Raw genomic sequence first — 23,934 nt, 5'->3', positions numbered from 1 at the left:
AATGCATGCAGACTGCTACTTATCACCGTATTATATTCCCCATATTTGCAGATGGAGTCCTTAGCGGTTTGCTCCATCATCTTTCCTGGCACTGAAGTTAAGCTGATTGGTCTGCAATCTCCTGAGTTTTCCTTATTTCTCTTTTTATACATGGGCACTATATTTGCCCTTTTCCAGTCTTCTGGAATATCTCCTGACTTTCATGACTTTTCAAAGATAATAGCTAGTGGCTTGGATACCTTCTCTATCAGCTCCTTGAATACTCTAGGATGCAATACATCAGGCCCTGGTGACTTGAAGATATCTAATTTTTGTAAGTAATTTTTAACTTTTTCTCTCCCTATTTTAACTTCTTGACCTACCTCATCTCCACTAGCATTCACTGTGTTATGCATCCAGTCTCCATCAACTTTCTTGCTGAAAACAACTAAATCATTAAGTACCTCTGGCATTTTCATGTTTTCTATTATTGTTTCTCCCTCTTCATCGAGCAATGGGCCTACCCTGTCCTTGGTCTTCCTCTTGCTTCTAACATATGCATCGAATGTTTTCTTGTTTCCCTTTATGTCTCAAGCTAGTTTGAGCTCGTTTTGTGCTTTTGCCTTTCTAATTTTGCCCCTACATTCTTGCATTTATTTGTTTATACTCTTTTGTACTTTGACCTAGTTTCCACTTTTTATACAATTCCTTTTTGATTTTTAGGTCATTTAAGATCTCCTGATTAAGCCAAGCTGGTCTCTTGCCACACTTCCTATCTCTTCTACACAGAGGAATGTTTTGCTTTTGAGCCCTTAGTAATGGGCCTTTGAAAAATTGCCAACTGTCTTCAACTGTTTTTCCTCATAGTCTTGCTTTCCATGGTGCTTCAGGACTACTTGTTATATACACATTTCTTGTACATCCTTCTTATCCCTCTGAATAAAGCACTGTCTGCATGCAAGAGTAGTCATATGCAACCCCCCCTGAATCCCACCTGCCAAAAAAAAAAAAAAAAAAAAAAAACCCACAAAAACCAATGTCTTGCATGCAGCTTCAAGTTGTCACATATGCAGGAAACAAGTTGTCTAAATTCCTCTTAGCCCATGTGTAGATTTAATATCATTAGGCTACCCTGCTCAGTTAATTCTCAGTTGATATGTAAATAAAATAGTTTCATTTTTGAAAGACTGGCATTAATAAAAACTCTAAACATAATATTGATTCTTAGCTAGTATGATGTAGAAATTGTTCATGTGATTTAAGAAGTGCAATATGGTGTTTCTTTTTAATATGCTGCACCATAATTTCTTGTGATACAGGGTGATATAAAGACAGTAATGTTGCATCCTGTGCTATTAAACATAAAATACAAACAGCACCGGTTTAAGTCTTTGTCTCAATGTGTAAATTTCTGTTAAAACAACAATTTGTCATGTGGACTATAAATTCAGTTACTGTTTTTACTGGAATCACATTTTGCTTGAAAACAAGCATGCAGAAAAAAATGCCAGTAACTTAAATATTTTAAAAACATATCAAAACAGGCATGGTTGTGTGAATAAATCAGTTGCTATTTTTCTTTCTCTATGAACTGTAATGTGTTTTAAATTCATTTCCATATTTTTAATTAACACCTAGTTCAAACAAAATACGACTGTAGGTCATTTAAATCACAAATGGAAAAACAAGTTTATTTTATCAGAAAATTGACTAGAGACTGTTTTAGTGACTTATTTTCAAGTTTTTATCATTAAAATTAAGTTATTAACATGCATTTCTGGATTCACAGATGTATTCACTGAAGCAATTTTCCTCTATAATTTCTAAGTTATAGATTTTAGGTTGCCTCTCTGCATGGGATACTAATTTGAAGTATTTCCAGATTCCATTTTCATACAAAAATATTTGATCTGCACCCATCAGTACAACAAAAGAAAACACATAGCCAAAAATATTAATCTTAAAATGGTCATCAGGATATCAGTACTGCATGATCATTGTTCTGCTGTATAACTTCTATCTCAACAGTTCTTGGTATATCTTTTTCGATCAAAAGAGATCATTGTTTCAGTATACAACATAAAAAGCTAACCTACTTTAAATACTGCTATAAACAAGCCAATACAGACTGGCTTTCTCTTTTTATAGCATATGTTCATCAGTTTATGTTAAGTAAGAAAAGAAGTTGAGCATTTGTGGGTTTATTAAACTATATTGTATGCTCCTGCAATTTATGTTAAGTAGAACTTTGATTATGTACATGCCACTCTTCCGCTCTACTCTGCGCGGGTTAGGCCTCAGCTGGAGTATTGTGTCCAGTTCTGGGCACTGCAGTTCAAAAAAGATGTGGAGAAACTAGAGAGGGTCCAGAAAAGGGCGACAAGAATGATTAAAGGTCTAGAGAATGTGACTTATGAAAAAAGGTTGAAATAATTGGGCTTGTTTAGTTTGGAAGAGAGAAGATTGAGGGGAGACATGAGAGCGGTTTTCAGGTATCTAAAAGGGAGTCATAAAGAGGAAGGAGAAAACTTGTTCTTCTTGGCCTCTGAGGATAGAACAAGAAGCAATGGGCTTAAACTGCAGCAAGGGAGGTTTAGGTTGGACATTAGGAAAAAGTCCTTAACTGTCAGGGCAGTCAAACAGTGGAATAAATTGCCAAGGGAGGCTGTGGAATCTCCATCGCTGGAGATATTTAAGAACAGGTTAGATAGATGTCTATCAGGGATGGTTTAGATAGTACTTGGTCCTGCCATTGGGGCAGGGGGCTGGATTCGATGGTCTCTCGAGGTCCCTTCCAGTCCTAGTGTTCTATGATTCTATGTTTTTTGTAGTACAACCATTGAACCAACATAATACCTAATTAAAATATGGTGAGTGACTGGAAAAATTTCCTAAGGGTTAGCTTCCAAAGTCAGCCACGCCTTAGATACTGTTATTGAAGGGGTATGAATCTCCTAACAAAAAGGTATTCCTTCCCTTCAGTGAGGGGATGGAAAGTTTTGGAGAATACTGTACTGTTTGATTGTAAGGGCATACAAACATCATTCTGCTTTGTCTAGTTATGAAACCTTCAGACAAATTACGCAAGCAAGTAAGGGTTTTTAAAATATGCTCAAAGAATGTGAAGAAACTATTTTCAGCTGAACATTTTTTGCCTGAACTCAGTTTAAACATAAGTCACTTAAGTCTGTATCCCTCACCAACTATAATTTAATCTACATTGTTTAAAACAAATAAAAGAGCTGAATTTGTTTACACCTCTTCATAATCACGTAAAAATTTTACCTCAATCTGGGATTCATGGCAAAGATTTTGAGCTTTAAAATTATGCTAACTTTAATCTTTAGTAACTGCAGAGAATGTGACATTTAAAATGGCTGTGTTTGTAGATATTTTCTGTTTGTTGGCCTCTGGATTTCTAAGTGACTATCAGTGAGAGACTTGTTATTGACATTCTTGTTTGTAATTGAATGTTCAAATGATTTGATTTATCACTGTGGTCCTGTTACATGTAATCTCAAATATTAACATTTCAGTTTCAGTTCTTTGTCAAAAAATAAGAAGATTTACGGTTCAAATAAGCATAGCACTGAGGCATATGCCTTGTCTCTTACGATTAATGACTGGATAAAGTAAATATTGCACACATTTTTCTGAAGAAAAAAAAGCCCTTGATATATACAAAATACAGCTTGTTTTAGATGCTTATTTTACTGCTCTATGTTTAACAATTTGAAGAGACTTTGTATTTTGAATTTATAAATTAATATACCCAGGAACCATATGAGAAACATTTTTGTTAGATCATGCAAGCCAGTGGTTCCCATACTTTTTGGCATCACACTCCCTGCTTTTGATTTTTGAGAGACCCTCATGCTCTCTCACCCATTCTTTATCATTACCCAGCCTTGCTTTTAACAAAAAATTCAATTTGTAATTTAAAATAAGCACAAAATCTTGGTATAAAAATGTTGTTTAAAATTAAAAATAAAATAAAAATAAAATTAAAAATAGCCCCGAGACCCATCCAAGCTATCAGAGCCAGCCACCCGAGCCGCTGCAGCCCTGCGCGCCATCAGAGCCCTGTGCACCAGCCACCTGAGCTGCCCTGAGCCCCGTGCCAGCTACCTGAGCCGCTAGAGCCCTGCGCACCACCTGAGCCCTGTGCACCAGCTGCCAGAGCCCTGTGCCAGTCACCCGAGCTGCTGGAGACCCACAGCAGCCACCTGAGCCCCATGCGAACCACCAGAGCCCCACGTCAGCTGCTGGAGCCCTACAACAGCCACCTGCCAGCCTCCAGAGCCTCTTGACAGCCACCCACCAGCTGTTCGAACCCCTGGAACCCCGCGCCAGTCTCCCAAGTTGCCAGAGACCCACACCAGCCACTGGAGCTGCCCGTCAACTGCCCGAGCCCCGTGCCAGCCACCCAAGCCACTGGAGTCCCAGGCCAGCCATATGCCAGCCACCTGAGCCACTGGAGCCCTGCGCCAGATAAAAATCAGCTCATGTGCCACTCTTGCAACCCTGCTGGGTTATTGCCAACCCCTTAGCTAAGGTTTGGCTTACACTCCAAACATATTGGTATGACTATGTTGCCCAGGGGTTTGGAAATTCCCTCTGTAGACAGTATTCTGCTGGAGGGAGGGCTTCTCCAGTCAGCACAGCTACTGCCTCTCAGGGAGGTGGCTACATCAGTGCAAGCAACAATTTTGTTAGCATATGTAGCATCTTCACTAAGTGCTGAAGCTGCAAAACTGTACATGTGGAAAAGCCCTAAAAGTCTGGTTAATTGTGATATAGACCTTCAGGTTTGGATTGCAGCCCAAACTCAAGAACCTTCTTATCAGACAGGACCCAAGAGCCCAGGATCCAGCCTGAGCCTGAATGTCTGCACCAATATTCAGCAGCCTCTTAGCCTGACCTCTATGAACCAAAGTCAGATGGTATGGGCCAGCTGTGAGTTTTTAACTGCAATGTGGACATACCCAAAGACCCCCTGATGGGCTACAATCTCATTGCACTGACTCCCATCATTGGCTTTTGACTTGTCTTTTACATCAACTAGAAATACTCATTCCCGCACCAGAAGCATATTCTTTTTCCAACTCACAGAATGTATCCTTCCCAGGGTGCACATATGCAGCAGATATCTATCATACTAGATTAAGACATTTGAATCTTCACTGAATAACACATGCTAAGAAATGACTAACTTTAAAGGCCAATTTTTCATGTCATGGCTTCTATTTTATCCATAGTATCATTTGCACAACTACACACACAAGCACTGCTTCCAGCACCTCATCATATATCTCCTGAAGAACTCTATATGCATATATGACATTGACAGGAGGCCCCATTTAAAAAATATATCTCAAAACCCACAAATAAGTTACCTGTTCATGTGAATATCCTAAGTATGTGTTTTTGCCCATCTACCATCAATTAATCTCAAGATTCCACCCTGATAAAAGCTCTTCCTATGGATGGAGGTTATGTATATCACAAGAATATCATATGTCACTACTCAGCTCATATTGGAATGAAAGCAGCAGCTGATTAGAAAGTTAATTTTTTTCACAACTCATTTTTTCCCTTATTAAAATGCTGTCTCTTCTTTAAATATATATGTCAATTGGAGTTTTACTAGCTCTCATCCGAAGCACTAATTTTAATCTTCTAATTTGCAGCATTTCCTGGCAGAATGTAGCATGAGACAAAGCACAAACCTTTGCTGATTACTTTCCAGACAATCTAATTTTTTATAACTTAGAAGTTGCTGATGGGGAAGCAGACAGAAGCATATTTTGATTATGATGCACTTCTTGATCTCTTTTATCATTTAAAAAACACTATTACAACAAAAAAATCATTGTACAAGTTTTTTGACCAAACTATGTCACTGTCTGCTTCCCAGTCAACATTATGCCAGAAAGTTGGCACGCTGCCCAGACCGAGCAGGTAGCAGTTGATGAAATTTATCATCATCTATGAACTTTCTAATGGACAAGATAAACTGTTTATATCTCCATCTAGCAGTCTAATGCATTTGACAGGAAATTTAAAGTCAAGGAGATTTTTGCCATTGACTTCATTTAAGTTGGATTTGGTACAAAATTTTTATCATTTGGGAAATCTGTTGGTAAAAAGAAAGGCAGAGAGACAGATACTTAGGGTCCGACTACCATACATATCTGTGTTAAGTAACCATCTTATAGATTATCTGAACAGAGTTCTAGCTAAATTGTTTACACCACTAGTTGGTGAGCAGCTGCGTAATGAGCCAGGCCATATTTAAAGTACAGTTTTTTTCTGAAACATGCCTGAAGTTAGTTGACGTATTTTTGGGTCTACTCTACTACATGCAAAATTTTCTGTGGGCCAGAACTGTATGTAACTCTGTAGGTGGATAATGTGGCGAAAGGCCAAGATGACCAAAGGAGTACACTGACCAATGTGCCATACAAGAATGGACTTTTGGGGACAATATAAATGACATGGATTTCCTGGGAACTACTGAGGGGGGCATGAGTGAAAATTCCAAAGCACTGGTTATGCAAAATCTCAACCATTTGAAACTATGCAGAAAGAAATGTGCCTTTCTCTGGCTGATCACTTGTTACCTGAGGCCATGATCAAAGGCCTGAGCTGCATAAGGGGAATAAAAAAGAATTATTCATAGTTGGTCTGATTTTGAATCTGAGACAGTTACGAACTTGTAAACATGAGGAAATTCCATGTGTGTGTTTTGATGGATTGATACTATGAGAGCCCTACACTACAGTTGGGGTAACCTCTGGGAAGTTTTTTAGCATATATGTACTATTATTATTTTTAAATGTCTTCTCTCCAAAGCTTTCACCTTCAGAATAATGTGCTTGCTTAGAAAGAGTTGTGTGTAACTTATAACCGCTGACACTTATAGTTGTTTACAGTCACTGAAGAGAAAGCATTGTAGGTCAGAAATGGAGCCCAAACTAGTTTCCTCTGACAGCAGCACCATGACCACCTTTGTTTCCTGTAATCTTTTCTATCCATATGTGGAATACATTTTTTGTGCACCAAGGCATGTGTGAATGTGCAACACCAATACAAACAAAAAACCTAGCTTGGATGTTTTGGTATTCAGCTGGGCAGCATTCAAATCTCTCCTGAGTGGCCCCACAAGCACACAGCTTACATGAAACACTGGTGACTACAAGCACAACATTTGGATATGTGCTCATAATAGCATTTCACAGGAAAGTAGCATAATGAAGAAATTAACCTCAAAAGATAATTCAGGCTGCTTTAGAATCTAGACGTCTCCCATCCAAATAAAGGTCAGGTCCAATCCCCCTTAACCTGAGAAACCTGTTGAAATCACAACCCAACAGGGTACAATTGCATTTAATGAAAGGATTACTGTGGAAGCAGGTGATCTTATCTTCTACTAAGTATTCTTTTTTATAAGTTTGTATGCCAAGTCCAGTGTTTTGATTTGAGACATATAAAATGTACTAATGTAACTGATGTATACTTACATGATAACAGTTTCCTATTGCATTATCAATTTTTTGCACTTAAAGTAAGTTTATTATGCTATAAGGAATTAACGTAGAGAGATTCCAGTATCCCATAACCGATATATATGCAGTATGACTTAAACCACCACACCACCAAATGTCAAATGTAATCAGATAGCACCAACAGCATTGCAAACTATAACAGAAGCTATGCTGGTCTCAGGATATTAGAGAAATAAGGTAGATGAGGTAATATCTTTTATTAGATCAACATATGTTGGTAAAAGAGATAAGCTTTTGAGCTCTCATAGAGCTCTTCGTCAGCTCTCAAGGGTGCAACAGACATTTTCTCTTTCACAAACAGAAGTTGGTCCAACAATAGATTTACCTCATCCAACTGGTGTCTCTACATTTAATTAGAAGCAGATCTACCTTATAAAGATCACCTATCAGAAAAAGTGTCATCTTTTAGGAAACTTAGCTTTGTGAACTATAAAATAAATCTGATATCTACCACAACTATTGTGCTATTTTATTATTGATTTGTGCAGGTAGGACATAAAAGTTATTTCACCATAAATTTAATTCCCTCTTTTTCAACAAAAAGTAGGAACTATGATATTCCCTAAACCATTTGTTGTGATAGAAGTCTTTTTTTTTTTAACTTGGTAAGCACTCACCATTTTTGATTTCTCAAGTGTGCAGCATTTGGGCACATAACAAAAACTGAGCAAGTATGTTTTAGATTGTTAGGAAGCAAAGTGCTGACTGAATGGTGAATAAATAATGGTTTATATTACACGGACAGTGGCAATAACTGGATAGCAAGCTGTACTCAAAAAAGCCTTAATTCACAGATCTGACATCAGAAAGTCATAACCCATTGATCTGGAATCAAAATGATGGATTATGACTAAGAATATGTAGGCATGTACGTTCCCTGAACATTCCAGGAACTGTAGTTCAAAGTGTTTTATGGAGCTCATTTTAACAATTTCAGCTTTTTTCCAATATACCTGATGCACTAATATCTTGAAATATGAAAGTTTTGTTGGATCCATATATTATTTTTAAAACCCTGAGAACACACATACTGTAGGCCAGTGCAAATTACTGTAAATTACAGCTGGCCATTTATTGTTTTCTCCTCATAATGCTAAAAATACAATCAATTTTCAACACATACCTTTTACGTCAACCACAATTTTAGTATCAAAATACAGAGGTGAAAAATTCATGCTGCAAAGTGAAGGATGAATTGTAGTGATTTGAACCAGGCATAGTGTGAAATGGTGCTGTGCAAGCCTCCCTTTCACTATTGCCAATGCATCTTAAGGCTTGTCTCCAAGGAACAGCAATGCACACTATCGACATATGATTTCTAAAGTACACCAATGCATTGATCTAACTAGGACTGTATAAACCAAGCTGCTGGTAAGTATGGTGGTTATTTCAACCCTCCTGTATGCACATGAAACCTGAGCAACATACAAACGTCATTTGAAGGCACTTGGACAAAATCATCAATGCTGCCTCAAAAGAATCCTAAATATCTTTGGACAGACTAGCACATGAACGCTAACGTCTAGGAAGAGTCAAACATGACCAGCATTGAAGCCATTATCATTCACCAACAACGTCACTGGACTGGTCACATGGTCTGGATGCCTGATGAGTGTCTCCCAAAACAGATTCTCTTTTCTGAGTTGAAGGAAGGACAGAAGAGCATTGAGGGCCAGAGGAAACAATATAAGGACATTCTGAAGGCACACTTGAAAAGGTGCAGCACGGGTGTCGACACTTGGGAGAACACTGTGCAAGACTGTCCCCAGTGGTAAGTGGTAATCTGTGAGGGGGTGGCAATTTTGAGAGGTCCCACCACAGCACAGATGAGGAGATGCAGAGAAGGAAAAAAGAGTGGCAAAACCTGCCCCCACCCTTCCAACAACTACCAACACTTGCCCCTTCTGTGACAAGACCTGTGACTCCAGAATTGGGCTGGTCAGCCATCAATAGACTCATAAATAGGAGGGCAGCAAGAAGACATCCTACTTGTTATGGTCACAAGCTCCTTAAAATGCCTTTTAGTGTAGTCCTGCATGAAACAGTACTTCATTAAAGTATGTGAGGCAACTTTTAAATGCACACCAGCAGGTCCTACAGAGAGCAATTAATGCACAAGACATTAGGCTCTTCAATCAAACCACCTGAAGAGTACGTTACCCCACTTTCTAGACTAACCCTTAACTTTGATCCCTAGCACTTCCACAGCTTCAGCCCTGAGCATTTCTTAAACTGATATTCCCATGAAGAAAACATTTGAGTGGTATTGACATGTTTACAGAATAGGGGTGGGGTCTAGTATGGACCAAAACTCATTTTCTTTTTCTGACAGGCTATATCTACATGACAGGCTTTTCCCCGCAAAGGTGAGCTTTTGTTGGGTAAAACCATGAAGAGTCTAAACATAAAATGTGCTTGGATGACAGTTTGTCAACAAAACCTGGCACATCCACCGGCAGCATTTTACTTTTTCCCATTCAGGTATAATGCCTCTCTTGACAGTGTTCTGTTGACAAAACAGTCATGTAGGTGTTCCAGGGTCCTTTTGTCAACACACTGGGCTTCCAGTTCATCAGGCAGCCCTGGTTGCAGAGCTTCCGGTTAGCCGTTCTGTCAAGAGAGGGACCGGCAGTCTGGCTATTCTCTATCAACAGAATGGATTGCTTTTTTGATCTGGTTTTATGTGTAGACACAATGGCCGTTTCTACACAGGACACTTCCTCCAAAAGTGACATGGTAATACACGGCCCGAAATATGCTAATGAGGCACGGATGCAAATTCCCTGCGCCTCATTAGCATACGGTGATGCGATTTGTAGTCCAGAAGAATGTCTTCCGGACTCCAAATCGCGTGACCGTATGCTAATGAGGCACGGGGAATTTGCATCCATGCCTCATTAGCATATTTCAGGCCATGTATTACCATGCCACTTTCGGAGAAAGTGTCCTGTGTAGAAATGGCCAAACTGTTGATAGAAATTTTGCCAGGAAATCCTTCTGAGAGCGACTTCTGTCAACACAGGCTTCTTGTGTAGATGTAGCCACAGACAGTAGCTGGAACTGGAACTCCAGGCTCAAGTGTTAATATATTGACCCAATATGCCATTTATTCTCCTCAAAAGAAGGCTTTTAAACAATACTTTCTTAACAAAAGAAGCATGGATTGGGCCATTACATCAAAATGTAAGAAAGTGACAAAGATACTTATACTGGGCTCAGTGTACTCACTTACCTATCAGCATTTGATAGCAAGATCTGCTGAAATTTCCCCATTATAAACTAATGCAGTTATAACTGATACAATGCTTCAGGGTAATTCCAAAGCTCTAGATAGCTATTTGTCACAAAGTTTGTTCTTCCCTTATTATGTAGCATAAACTAAAGGAAAACCCCACTTGAAATATAAAGATGTGGCTGAGTATTTTTAGTTTGTGGATACACTAAAATGTAATTATTTATCATCTAATAAACCTTACCTTGTAGAAGTATTTCATTTGGTCACAAGGGTTGCAGTCAAGTTACAGGGCCTAATATAACACACACACCAACACACACACCCTTTATTTCTGTGTTTTTCTACGAATTCCCTCTAACTCCCCACAATCACATTTCATTTCTCCCCATCCATTTTCTCCTCTCTTAACCCCATTCCCCTCAATGTTTTTTTCAAATTTCTGTATTGGTTAAAGGGCTGTTAATTCTGCTAATTTTATTTTGCATTCCTATTTATCTAAGGCTGCTTCTACACTCGCCCCTTCCTGTTGGAGGTGGCATGGTAATGAGGCAATTCAAAGCAGGCTAATGAGGTGCTAACGTGCGTATTCAGCACCTCATTAGCACAATGGCAGCCATGTGAATTTTGAAGTGCAGACTTTGAATTGCAGATTGACAGTGTAGATGAGGGCAACTTCAAAATACGTGCCCCAGTTTGACATTCCCTTACTCCAATCTATTTTTTTGGGGGGTGGGGGGAATAAGAGTGCTTTCAAAATCAGGGTTTCATTTCAAAGAAACCCTATCTACAATGGCTAGTTTGCCACTATTATGAAAACGAGGCACTGAATATTCATATAAGTGCCTCATTAGCATTTTCGAACTGCTGCATTTACATACCCCTTCCGAAAGAGAGGGGTAGTGCAGACTGGCCAACCAGGTACATATACAAAGGACTTACTGTAGGAAGACTGTAATTACTCGTTTGAAATATAGTATGACAACATTGTGACTAACGTTTGCTACTGTGATTGGTTTTCCTGGGCTAATGATAAGTGGTCAGGACATCTGCTTCATACCTTCTTGAACAGATCATATCATGCTACACCTATCACCACCATATCAGAACATTGGTTTTTCTCTTCTCAATCCCTTGTGGCACCCACCTTTAGTTCAACTACTACACTGATTATATCTTTTCCCCATCTTGACTGGTAGGATATGCAAAATGAATGTGTGGTGTAAAACAGCTTCTGATTTCAATAACTTTCAATCACTGCTGATATAGGCATGGATCAGTGAATTTAGGTGAAAGAAGCTAAATCAGTATCAGTCCCCTGAGTCTCCTTCTTCTCTTTGCGGTCACTCGATAACGAGGAGGATGTCTTCCTGTCACCCTCCTATTTGTGAGTCCATTGATGGCTGACCAGCCTGATTCTGGAGCCGTAGGTCTTATCACAGAAGGAGCAGGTGTTGGTAGTTGCTGGAAGGATGGGGGGCAGTTTTTGTCGCTCTTTTCTCCTTCTCGGCCTCTCCTCATCTATGCTGTGGGTGGGACCTCTCAAATTGTGCCACCCCCTCACAGATTAGTGCTCACCACTGGGGATGGTCCTGGGCAATGTTCTCCCAAGCGTGACTGCTACATCTTTTCAAATGTGTCTTCAAAATGTCCTTACACTGTTTCCTCTAGCCCCAATGCTCCTCTGGCCTTCCTTCACTTTAGAAAGCAGACTCTGTGCTGATCAGGCATCTGGACCATGTGACCAGTCCAACAAAGTTGTTGGTGAATGATAACGGCTTCAGTGCTGCTCTGACTCTTCCTAGACGTTAGTGTCCATGTGCTAGCCTCCCAAGAGATGCTTAGGATTCTCTTGAGGCAGAATTGATGAATTTGTTCACCTGCCTTCATAAATTATGCTTGTGTGTTGATCAGGTTTCTCATGCATACAACGAAGTTGAAATAACCACTGTGTGGTATACAAGGATCTCTGTCTTGGCATAGGTGTTCCAGTTCTTGAAGACCCTTTGTCTCAGGCGAGCAAAAGCAGAGCTTGCACAGCTCACACGATGCTGGATTCCCATGTCAATATCTACTTTAGTGGAAAGATGACTTCCAAGGTATGGGAAATGCTCCACATTTTCCAGCAGTTCTCCATTGACTTCAATAGAGGGTAAATGAGATTGTCCCATTGCGAATTCTCCCGTCGCTGGTGTAGCACTGTAGGGTGTGAGAAGATTTTGTAACAGTCTCATGAGAGCAGTCCGACCCCTCTGTGAACCCTCAGAGGAATCCTATGACAACACCTGCAAAACAAAGCACGCTTGCCAACACTTCAAGGCTATGCTGGCAGTAGGCCACAAGAGATAGTGATAAGGAATGCATTGGCAATTTTAGGCAATCTTATGTTAATGAGTTGAGCTTTATCAGCTAGTGTTAGGAGGCCTGTTACAGAGCCTCTCCCCGAGTGAAGCTCCAACATGTCGGGTTTTCCCCCACTGGTGACTGCAGCATCTCCGGGGCTCCTGTCGCAGGTGTCACGCGCTTTCAATAAACCAAATATAGCACTTGCCTTCTGGGTGCAGCCTCGTTTCTGGGGAACCCGAGCCTGGTTGGTTACAAGCACCTTGGTCTTTTTGATGTACAGTGTGAAGTCAAGATTCTCATATGCTTTGGTGAAGGCACTTAAGATGGTCTGAAGGGCTATGAGAGCAACAACCATATTGTCATCTGCAGACTTGAGCTCCATGATTGAGGTTGTGAAGGTCTTGCTTTTAGCTTGCAGTCTCCTGAGACTGAAGAGCTTCCTGTTCACTTTATAGACAATCTTCACACCATCTAGAAGCTTGCCATCAGTGAGATAAAGCATCATGATAATGAAGATGCAGAACAGCACTGGGGCAATGATGCAGCCTTGTTTGACTCCCATTTTGACCTCAAAGGGATCACTTTTGGATCCGTTGTTGCTCAATTCTGTGGCAGACATGTTGTTGTGAAGCAGTCTCAAGATACTATTGAATATTTTGGGGCAACCAATATTTGAGAGGATGGTCTACAGGGCACTATGACTGATGGAGTTGAACACTTTGGTCAGGTCAATTAAACTCATGTACAAATCTTGGTCTTGTTCACAACATTTTTCTTGTAGTTGCTGGGTGATGAAGATTATGTCCACTGTTTTTCTGAATAGTCGGCAGCCACACTGGGATTCTGGAAGAACTTCTAAGAACATCAGGAGTCGGTTTTCAAGGATTTCAGCTAAGATTTTCCCTGACATTGCCAGGATGCAGATGCTGCAATCGTTTCCAAAGTCCAATTTGTTGTCCTTTTTACTGATGATCAGTGTGTCTCTGAACTCTTGCGGCATCTGCTCCCTATCCCACATCTTGAAAATCAGGAGGTGGAGTTGTTTGTGGAGCTCTGGCCCACCTTCTTTGAAGACTTCAGCAGGGATTCCATCTAGTTCAGTAGTTTTGTTGCTCTTCGTTGCTTTGATGGCAACTTGGATATCATTCAGGGTAGGAAACTTTGCAAGATCTTCCCTCAGCAGTTGTGGAGGGATTTGGTCAAGAGATTTTAGGACTATGGTAGAAGGACAGTTTAACAGCTCATAAGTGCGCCCTCCAGGGAGAAGCAATGGCTTCATTGTCTTTGAAGAGTTGGATACCATCCTTTGATCTCAGGGGATTGATTCCATGATTTCTTGGTGCGATCTAGTCCCCTTTACCTGTCCAGGGTTTAGTTTCGTTTGGTTTGTTCATTTATGTATTTAGACAGACAGATAGATATTATAGAAATACTTTTGCAAAAATACTGTTTTCTTTGTGATGGCCATATATTGCAGTGATAAAAGCCAAATTATAAAAACTGTGTGTCAGAGAAATGTAAAATCAAGCAGATGTTAAGCTATTTCAACTATTTCAAAAGTTTTGACATAGTTAGTACAAAGGATTTAAATTGCATTTCTAGCCCCAAGGCTTGCAGTGTGGAAGCCTGTCTGATTAATGTAATTAAAAGGATCACTTAGCTCAAAATTCATTAAAAAATTAAATACATTTGGCCTTATTGTTTGTTCCAACAGGAAGCATGGTTTGTAGCTAAACATGTTTGCTGCTTTATACGTAACAAATTATTTTAGCACATCCCTTTCCCCTGCTGTGACTATGATTAAAGGAACAGAGGTTAAACACAGCCATAAAGAATTTGGTGAATTCTATTTTTGTTAACACTGGCAATCAGTTTTCCTGTCTCAGTTTTACAACAGTCTGGAAAAATAGTATCTTCTTTCTGAAATTAGTTAAAAGGCTTTCTTCTACTGCAAAAGTTATTTGCACATCTCAGTTTCCTGATGTACTACTTTTCCGCTGTCCTCGATCCAGTCATCAATTCAGAGTCTTTCCCAGGATATAAGGAGTTGTGGGGGAGGACAAGAAAGAAAGCATGTTGGCAAATGTACCTAGACGTAAATACTTCATTCTGGCATTGTTCTGTTTTAGAAAATATTGCAATAGCATTAGATCATAGATAATTATCATGGATAATTAAAGCCAGTAAAAATAAGGGTGTGGGAGGAAAGAGAGAAAAATCTAGCCTAAAATATTTTTAAAGACATGAAAGTCTTTAATTAGAGTTCTGTTGTTTAAATTTAATTACGATTTGATACTTAATTTTAAGTTTATCCAAGAAAAACTTAAATTCAGTACATATATACTAACAAACATTATGTCTATTATAAAATGCTACTGCAACATTATTTAATGTTGAAAACTAAACATCACAAGTTACCTTAATTTAACATTGATGCAATGGGGTTCCTGTTTACTGAGCACCACCTCATGGTTGGAAGTCGCTCATCATCATCCTGCCTCTGTTTCCCCTCTTCAGGTTTACTTAAGAACTGCAGAAAGGCTTGTCTCTGGATTATTACCACATCCTGTCAGTAACTGGCTTAACAACAAAAACAGAACTTTATTTTCACGCCCCCCCCCCAAGAAAATCCATAATTCTCAGCAAGTCAATATTTCATTCTGGTGTCTTCTTTTGTGCCAGTGTGATCTAACACCTCATCTTCCCAGTTCTTCCTAGACAGTGCTCCACCTCTGGCACTGGCCTCCAGGCCCAAACCCAGTCAAGGGCTACGTCTACACTAGCCCCAAACTTCAAAATGGCCACGCAAATGGCCATTTTGAAGTTTACTAATGAAGCGCTGAAATGCATATTCAGCGCTTCATTAGCATGTGGGCGGCCATGGCACTTCGAAATTGACGCTCCTCGCCGCCACGTGGCTCATCCCGATGGGACTCCTTTTCGAAAGGACCCCGCCTACTTCGAAGTCCCCTTATTCCCATCAGCTCGAAGTAGGCGGGGTCCTTTCGAAAAGAAGCCCCGTTGGGACAAGCCGCGCAGCGGCGAGGCGCATCAATTTCGAAGTGCCGTGGCCGCCCGCATGCTAATGAAGCGCTGAATATGCATTTCAGAGCTTCATTAGTAAACTTCGAAATGGCCATTTCGAAGTTTGGGGCTAGTGTAGACACAGCCAAGGTTCCTCATAGCCTCCACATGCTTACTGAGCGCTGGCTTCCTAATGCCCTTGGTACCAAGGTTTTCCTTCATGAGCCTCTCTAATTCCCCACAATTTCTTACATTTGCCCCTCTACAGGCAGCTTACTGTCGATATTTATGGAGAAATTGTTTTCCCTTTCCCAGGTGTGTCTAGGGTTACCATATTAAATAAGAGGGCATCCCTGCAAGGGAGTGTATCTGTATCAATATCTACCAACTCACTTTGTATTAATATTCTATAGTATATATAGAATATATTAACACAATGTGAGTTGATAGATACTGATACACTCCCTATCAGGGGTGTCCTCTTTTCTGAAAAGTCAGTATGGTAACCCTAGTTATACCTCCTTAGTAATCGGAGCTAATTCCAAACCTCCAACACTTAAGGGGCCTGCCAGTCTGTTACAGTTGATGATAAACTATAAAATTAATAAAAATATTTGCAATGAGATCATCTTCAGGATCAATCAATAAAGAGGAACTACTGTATTACACCACTTTTTTCCATCTAAAGCAAGAAGCTGCATTAAGCTCTTTGTAAGTCTTTAAACTAAGATCTTTGCATCCTACGTTTAAATAATCTGTAAGAATTCTAAAGTGGGTCCAGATTTTGCAACCTGTACTCACAATGTCAGTAAAGTAATTTACTCTGCAAACAGCCACTGACGTTATTGGGACTACTTATAGGATACTAGTCAATGTAAATTAGAGTGGCCAAGTTAGATCCTTGTCGCATACTCAACAGTTTTTAACAAATAGCTGCAACAGTGGGTGGAATCCATCCCTCCCCATAAACTCCTGTGTGATTTTGGCATTGTGCAGGCAGGTACAGCGGGTAGAGGAAGACAGACCTCATCCACCTCTCAGACAAGCTCTGAGACTGCAACACAAACCCTGCAATCCTACACAGTGACTCTTCCTTCCAGACTACTGGGAACAGCATATGGGGGTTTGGGTCCCTGGACATCATGTTTCCAGAAGACCCTCCAGAGTGCTGTTCCTATGCCCCTCAAACTGTGCAAACCTCACTGGAACTGGTACAGAGGGATCCTTAGCTGATGCCCAGGAAGTGCAGCAGGCCCTGCCCTCATCCCTGCACAGCCTTACGTGGGACCTGTGCACCTGGGTAAACGTCACACAGCATGACTCGTGTTAATTTTCACACAAACACTTCTGGGTGCCTACCCTCACCACTAGGAAGAGTAGAGGCGAAATTAGGGAATTTTTTTTCACTTATACTGTACAGATTGATCTTGGAGGCACCCTCATGATCAAGCAATTAGTGTGTTTCCACATTTCATTGCTTATTAGCAAATTAGCGAGAGCAGCTTTTTTAACAAACTTTATTAGAAAGTGGGTAGAAACCAACTTATTTCACATAATCTGCTGAATAATTATTTTGTATTCAAAATGGTGACCAAGCAGACTAAGACTTAGTACAGGATGAACCTCTCTAGTCCTGAAACTTCAAGACCTGATAGGTGCCAACCCAGAGAATTTGCCAACTCACAGGAAGTCCATATTGTTAGGTAGCATTACCAATTCTTCCACTGCTTACTGGGCTCTTGGGAGACCATCAGCACATTACAGCTAAATAGCCGCACCATGAGCCAGGACTCGTGGCTATAAGCAAACTTTATGGGACCGCAGGAAACTTGGCCTTACTCATGACAAGAGGGTATCTAACTAAAATCATGCTGGACTACAAATATTGCCAGATCAGTGTGTGCAGGACTAGAAATATTCAACCTGTAAATACATCAATTCCCTGAGCAATCCAGTCTCCCCTATTTTATTGTACTTGATATATTTTATTATATTTGATATTCTAGGTCTTAGGAACTGTATTTCTTGTACAGCCCTTCTGAAACCTTTCCTCTAAATGAGCAGCATCATTCCAGACTAATTTTTTGATTGTGTATGTTTCATATGTATTAGTTTATTTAAAGTTCACTGTACTATGAAGGAGAAAAATAATCTACAAAAAAGACAAGTTCTCGTTTTGCTTTGCACTAATCAAACAACAAATCTCTTCATCTGTCAGACTTCTAAGCTTGTTTAATGTCTGTCCTCTGTGTTTGAAATTAATAGTCTATCCATGGTGTATGATTTTTCCATTGCTCTGATATTCAATATATAAAATAATTCATAATTTAAATTCACAGAAAAAATGTGCTAAAGTATCAATGGGTTTTCACTGTCAGGTTTAAAGGCTATAAGCTTTATGACTGACACCAAAGCCCTGTTTTATCTTCACCCCCGTCACTATATAGCTCCAGCGGGGCTGACAGCCACACCAGGACCCTGCACAAGGTGTGGAGGCTGTACCATACCCCTGTAATGGCAGGGTCTGGGGCAGAAGTCACAGGACTGGGCAGCTAGACCTCAGCATGACCAGGATTGCAGCACACCCCACTAACCTCTGCAGCCCTGAATGCTTCCTAGAGTGCATGGCGCTCTGGCAGTAATTTAAAGGGCCCAGAGTTCCAACAGGCCACGGCTGCTGAGAGTCCCAGGAGTCCTCAGCCCTTTTGTATTGCCAGATCACAGGACAGTTGCCCCTTTGCACTCCCGCTTCTCCCTGTCAGCAGGCCTGCACAGCTCTAGCAATACTTGGGTTGACCAATTATGTCTAGTAATTTGATTACTCCCCTTTTTCCTTTATTACTTGCCCATTTAATTGAAGTTTGATCAGAATAAAGAGGTCTATTAAATATATGGCAATAAAAATACCATTAATGGCAATACAAATTTGAGTTACACCAGCAGAAACTAGGAAATGCAGACATAAGACTTTAATTCAGTTTTTATTATCTCTCATTGGGTTTTGCTATTTCAGGACTCCAAAGAAAAGGGGATTATTTTACATTTCAGGAGTAATTCACAGTGTTTTGTTTCTAAATACAGCAGAAAAGGAGAAAAATCTTTTTGGGAATTAGTCTCCTGAGGAATGTGAACAGAATTTGCCTCATAGTTCCTTTCCTCAAACAGACAGGATTATAATTATGTTTTTAGAACTCACACGAGGGCACTACAGTGTATCTCTGGTAATAGTTTCAACAAAGCAACCTAGCCTCCAGCTATCCGTTCCTTTTAACCTGGGTGAGCTGGAACAATACTAACATACATCTTAACTAACAAGAATCAGTTGAAGTAAAACTACCTTAAATACTTCCTTTGAAATTATATCATTGAAGATAATTTAGCATTTTTCCAAAGGCAAACCTCCAACCAATTCTTGACTCATGGAGAATACAAAAGCTAGCAAAATGTGTGTGTTAGAACAAAGGAGGATCATTAAAAGGCCTGACTGAGTAATAGACAAAGATTAAAATCATAAATGGACATTATGAATACTAAAGGAATTCTAAGAAAAACTGTGAGAATTTTAACCAGATATTTAAAGAACTATAATAAGAATTACAAAATTACCCTTTCACACCAGCTCTCCCAACTTTTTTATTAAACAGGCAAAGCCTAATGAGCATAGAGACTGAACATTTTCAATGGTGCACGTCAATGATGTCCAACCCTGCACAAAATGCATTAAATGGCTTAAAGTCTATGGCTCTAAACTCGAAATGAGATAAGCAATTGGTCCTACCTACTTACTCCCTTACTCCTCCTGCAATGAGGTGTACAGGAATGCTGAAATAGCACGCCCATTATTTTGAAAAATATTTCAAAATAACAACAGGTGCATTTCTTGGATGCCGAATAACTATTTCGGGATATTTAGGTATCCCAAAATAGCTCTGCAGTGTAGACATAGCCTGTAAGACTATGAAAGAGTCTTGGATTTCAACTGCCCAGTGTCAGAAGCACTGCTGGAAGTTTTTGCAAATCCAAAACTCAGCACAGAATGCTTTCTAAAGCCTAAAAGCTAAGCTGGATTGTCTTACCTCACTGGAAGTAGAATAGTGCGTAATCCATATATTTATTGCTTAAAAATTATTCTATTAACTTACCCTGAGTAGTTCAAAAAATTCCCATGCTATATTTGCAACCCACATTCAAATACAACTTTGACCCACTACCATGCCATATAGCAGGCAGTGCCTTTTTGGCATAACAAAAAGCCAGTTAAATTCTTGACATGTACAGACTGCGATGTCGCAGAAAGACAATACATATATAAATAAAAAGTGTAAAAAAATACAGGTCCTAAAATGTGTGTTGTAAAATTGACAACACTATATTCCACAACATACTCGCTTAACACTAGAGGCCCTGTTGCAGCTCCACTTGCAAGTGGAAGGTGAGCTGGAAGAAAGTACCAGACAGAAACCTGTTGTAAAGGGTATGGACTGGGCCCCTGCTGGCTGGGGAAAGGGCTGGAGCTGGCATGCTGCGGGAGGAGGGTCTGTTCTGTAGCTGGGCCGGGTCTCACAGTAGCTGGGGGAGGGGTGACTGGGCCCCATGCTGGCTGATGGAGGGTCTGGGGCTGGCACAGTGCAGGGGGTCCCGTTGGTGAGCTGAGCTGGGCCCCACTCTGGGTGGGGGAGGGGCTAGCACAGTGTGTGAGGGTCTGTTGGAATGCTGAGCTGGGCCCCATGCTAGCCCAGGGATGATCTGCAGCCGGCACAGTGCAGGGCGGGAGGGAAACATGGTAGAACTTTGCCCAGGTAGGCAGACAGATGGACACAGCAAAAATTATATATATATGATTAAATTATGTAGGTTTCCTGGTAGCTTCAAAATGAACCTCAGCTTGGAAAAACTGTTTACCACCCTGAAAAATAATTTTTTTTCAACAATGAAAAGAGTATAAGAATCCGGACTCTATTCTTTCCCTCCCATCAAAAAAATCTGCTTTTGGGTTGCTTCCACTTCCTTTGGAATACATCTCATGTTCTTCTTGGCTACTCACTCTGTTTGGGGATATGCATAGGGCAGAGCACTCACATATATTACTTTCCCCACCTTGGCAGCCTGTCAACTTCCATATTAATGGTACAGGTGCATCTTCTTTATGCATCACTCATCTAAATTAGGCATATTATTTTCATATAAAAACTTGCTTCCAAAAAGTCTTTGTCCTTTCTGTACATCTCTGCTGTAATCTCTCTCACTTCACCTCCTGTTGAAGGGAGACCTTAGAGGGACAACACCCATTTTCTTCCACGTAGCTGGAAAAACGAGTTTCCCATAGTTTACTGCTGACTATTTGATGAACTAGTTTTAAAAGAACCCTCTAGCAAAAATCAGTCCCTTAATAAAATATAAAACCTTTTGTTATGCCTAAAATCTTTGGAGACATATTTAACAAACATGTTGAAATTTCATAAACATGTCTGTAGCTAGGGAGATCATGCAAAATAAATTAGAGTTCCTCTTTCTAAAGCAATGAGCTGTGTTATGAACACAAAAAACCACTCTGATTGATTAATTTAAAATAATGTCTTTGTTTTAGTGTGTTAAATACGTAGTAATCAGGAATATTTACTTTGTGAAGGCTTAGACATTGTTTTAGAAATATTGATTAATAAAATGTAAAACAGAAGAGGTGCATGGTGTATCCCATAATATTTAAGGTTTATTCAGAAGGACAGATGAAGTTTTCACAAATAAATCTTTGTCAAACTTCAATGTATATATCAAAAAATGTGACTGCCAAATAAAATGTTTTTAACTAGAGACCTTCTACATATAGTCTTCATAGCCTGTCATACAGCGGAAAATAGGTTCAATTTTCTTTAAGAAGAAACTGTAGAAGATTTTTTCTTTTTCGAATTTCATTTGCTACATGTGGTTTCAGGGATTTGGCTGGAACAGGTGAGCAGGGAGGGAGAAGGAAGAGAAGAGGGAGACAAATGGAGAGGGGTTGGGGCCTGGGGTGGAGCAAGTTGGAGCCTCAGGCTGGGGAGCTTCTTCCCCACCATCAACTTCACTGACTGCCCAGGCCTATCTGGAATTATGTGCCTCCCTCTTTTGGTACATGGAGCCTTTGACTGTACACCATTGGTGAAATTCTTTCCCATGTAGATGGTTTATACAAAAATTATGCACTATTTGTTTCCTAATTTTAAATCATGTACTTTAAATAGTTAAGTGCGACTCAAATGGTGCATAAAACAACCTTGCACAGGCATATTTCTGCAGGTTGAATAATTTAGTTAAAACACAGGAAATATCTGAGATTCCAAATGCCACATAAAGCAGTTGCTTTTGTAATTGTCCACATACACTAAAAACCCAGTTATCTGGCATCTGGATAACCGGCACATTCCATTAACTGGCATGCTGTGTGGCTGGCAGAGCAGACCACCTTCCCAGCAGCAGCCAGTGGAGCAGGGATGGATGCTTATTGTTCTACTAGAGGGGGTGAAGCCAGCCAGCCAGCTGCCAGCCCCAGCTCAAACATGCTGGATAATAAAGCTTGTACTGCACATATCTAGACCTTTAAAAAGTCTACATATCTGTAAATCTTAAAAAGTGCAATCCATTACAAAGATTTCCCATTTTTAAGCTTAGTTAAAATATCAGTTACGTTGAATGAGACAATGAGCTTTCCCCCTCTAAGAAAAATTGCATGAAATAATTTGAAAAGTTCATTATTAGAACATCACCAAAAATGCCCTCTTCACACACAGAATACACAAATTATAACAAAAACAGGAAAAGTCATCTCAAGTTCAGAGCCCTCTGCCTTATTTATAAAATTCATCTCCCTAGTGAAAGAAAGAGTAAGTTAACCCTCTAAAGTCCAAAGAGAAATTTTAAACATTAACTGAAGTTTAGCCTTCTTGCACCGCAGAAAGTTTCCATTGTTTTTTTATATTTTACTTTGTGAGCTTATGACTTATCAAAATAGTTCTAGATTGTTAACAGACCTCAACTGTTTAACTGTGATGGCTCTTTATTTATAAGATGTGTCAATTAATGGTTCACATTAATATTCTATGTCCTATTGTGTTTATTATCTTTGTATTAATATTTAAATTTTTTCTGCTAATGTTCATTAAATGGAAAATACGAGTTACTGTGCATGTCAATTTAACATAGCATCCAAAATTCAAGTGTGACAAATATTTAAGTAACATTGAGTTTTTTGATTAGTTTATGAACAACAGATAGTCCACATAGCATTATATCAATTAAATGCCCAAAGTCTATAAATGCAATGCTAGGTAGAGATAACGTTCATTGTTACAAATGACAAAATGTCAAAGATTAATGTGAAATTTAGAGGACATACTAAACTTTTTAGAGAATTGTAAGGAGGTAGCAAGAGAGATCTTTATTACCAAGACTCTGTTAGTACTTTAAATATGGAGAATCTGTTGACTCTTCCTAACAATAGGGGTAAAGGTTGTTAGAAACAAAAATACAATCACAGGCCAAAAGCTATTCATAGTTAAGACAATATTGTTTTAACTAAAGTGAAACAGGTCAAGCTTTTTAGTCACAACAAACTCACAATGAGATTTCAAGATGACCGTGTCAACATGGATAGTTACATGAGTAACATTTTCCCATTCCAGAAATATTTTTGTGAATGCAATTTTTGTTGCATAAATTTGAAGGAAAAGCTGATATACAGAGGGTCACAAAACAGTTAAGGAAATTAATGATTTCCATTACAACAAATGTTCAAGGATCTTTTTATGC

At 39.6% G+C, this 23,934-nt stretch overlaps 1 protein-coding gene across 18 annotated transcripts in view; it reads right to left on the bottom strand.

Moving 5' to 3' along the window:
- The window catches only part of CABCOCO1 (ciliary associated calcium binding coiled-coil 1), a 393,177-nt gene that overhangs the window by 87,445 nt on the left and 281,798 nt on the right, over positions 1-23,934 (bottom strand). The window contains exon 6 of one of the 18 annotated variants that reach the window (XR_012646281.1): positions 15,544-15,701. The exons of 16 other annotated variants lie outside the window; for them this stretch is intronic. Coding sequence is in view for 1 of the 2 variants with exons in the window: in XM_075000167.1 (XP_074856268.1) it covers positions 15,545-15,673 (129 nt within the window). In the remaining variant the exon portion in view is untranslated. The remainder of the gene's footprint in view (positions 1-15,543; positions 15,702-23,934) is intronic. One more of the 18 variants, XM_075000167.1, reaches the window with a different exon arrangement.

Source organism: Carettochelys insculpta, chromosome 7 (genome assembly GCF_033958435.1).
Source record: "Carettochelys insculpta isolate YL-2023 chromosome 7, ASM3395843v1, whole genome shotgun sequence".
Classification (NCBI taxonomy): Eukaryota; Metazoa; Chordata; order Testudines; family Carettochelyidae; genus Carettochelys; species Carettochelys insculpta.
This window is presented reverse-complemented; position numbering and strand designations above follow the sequence as displayed.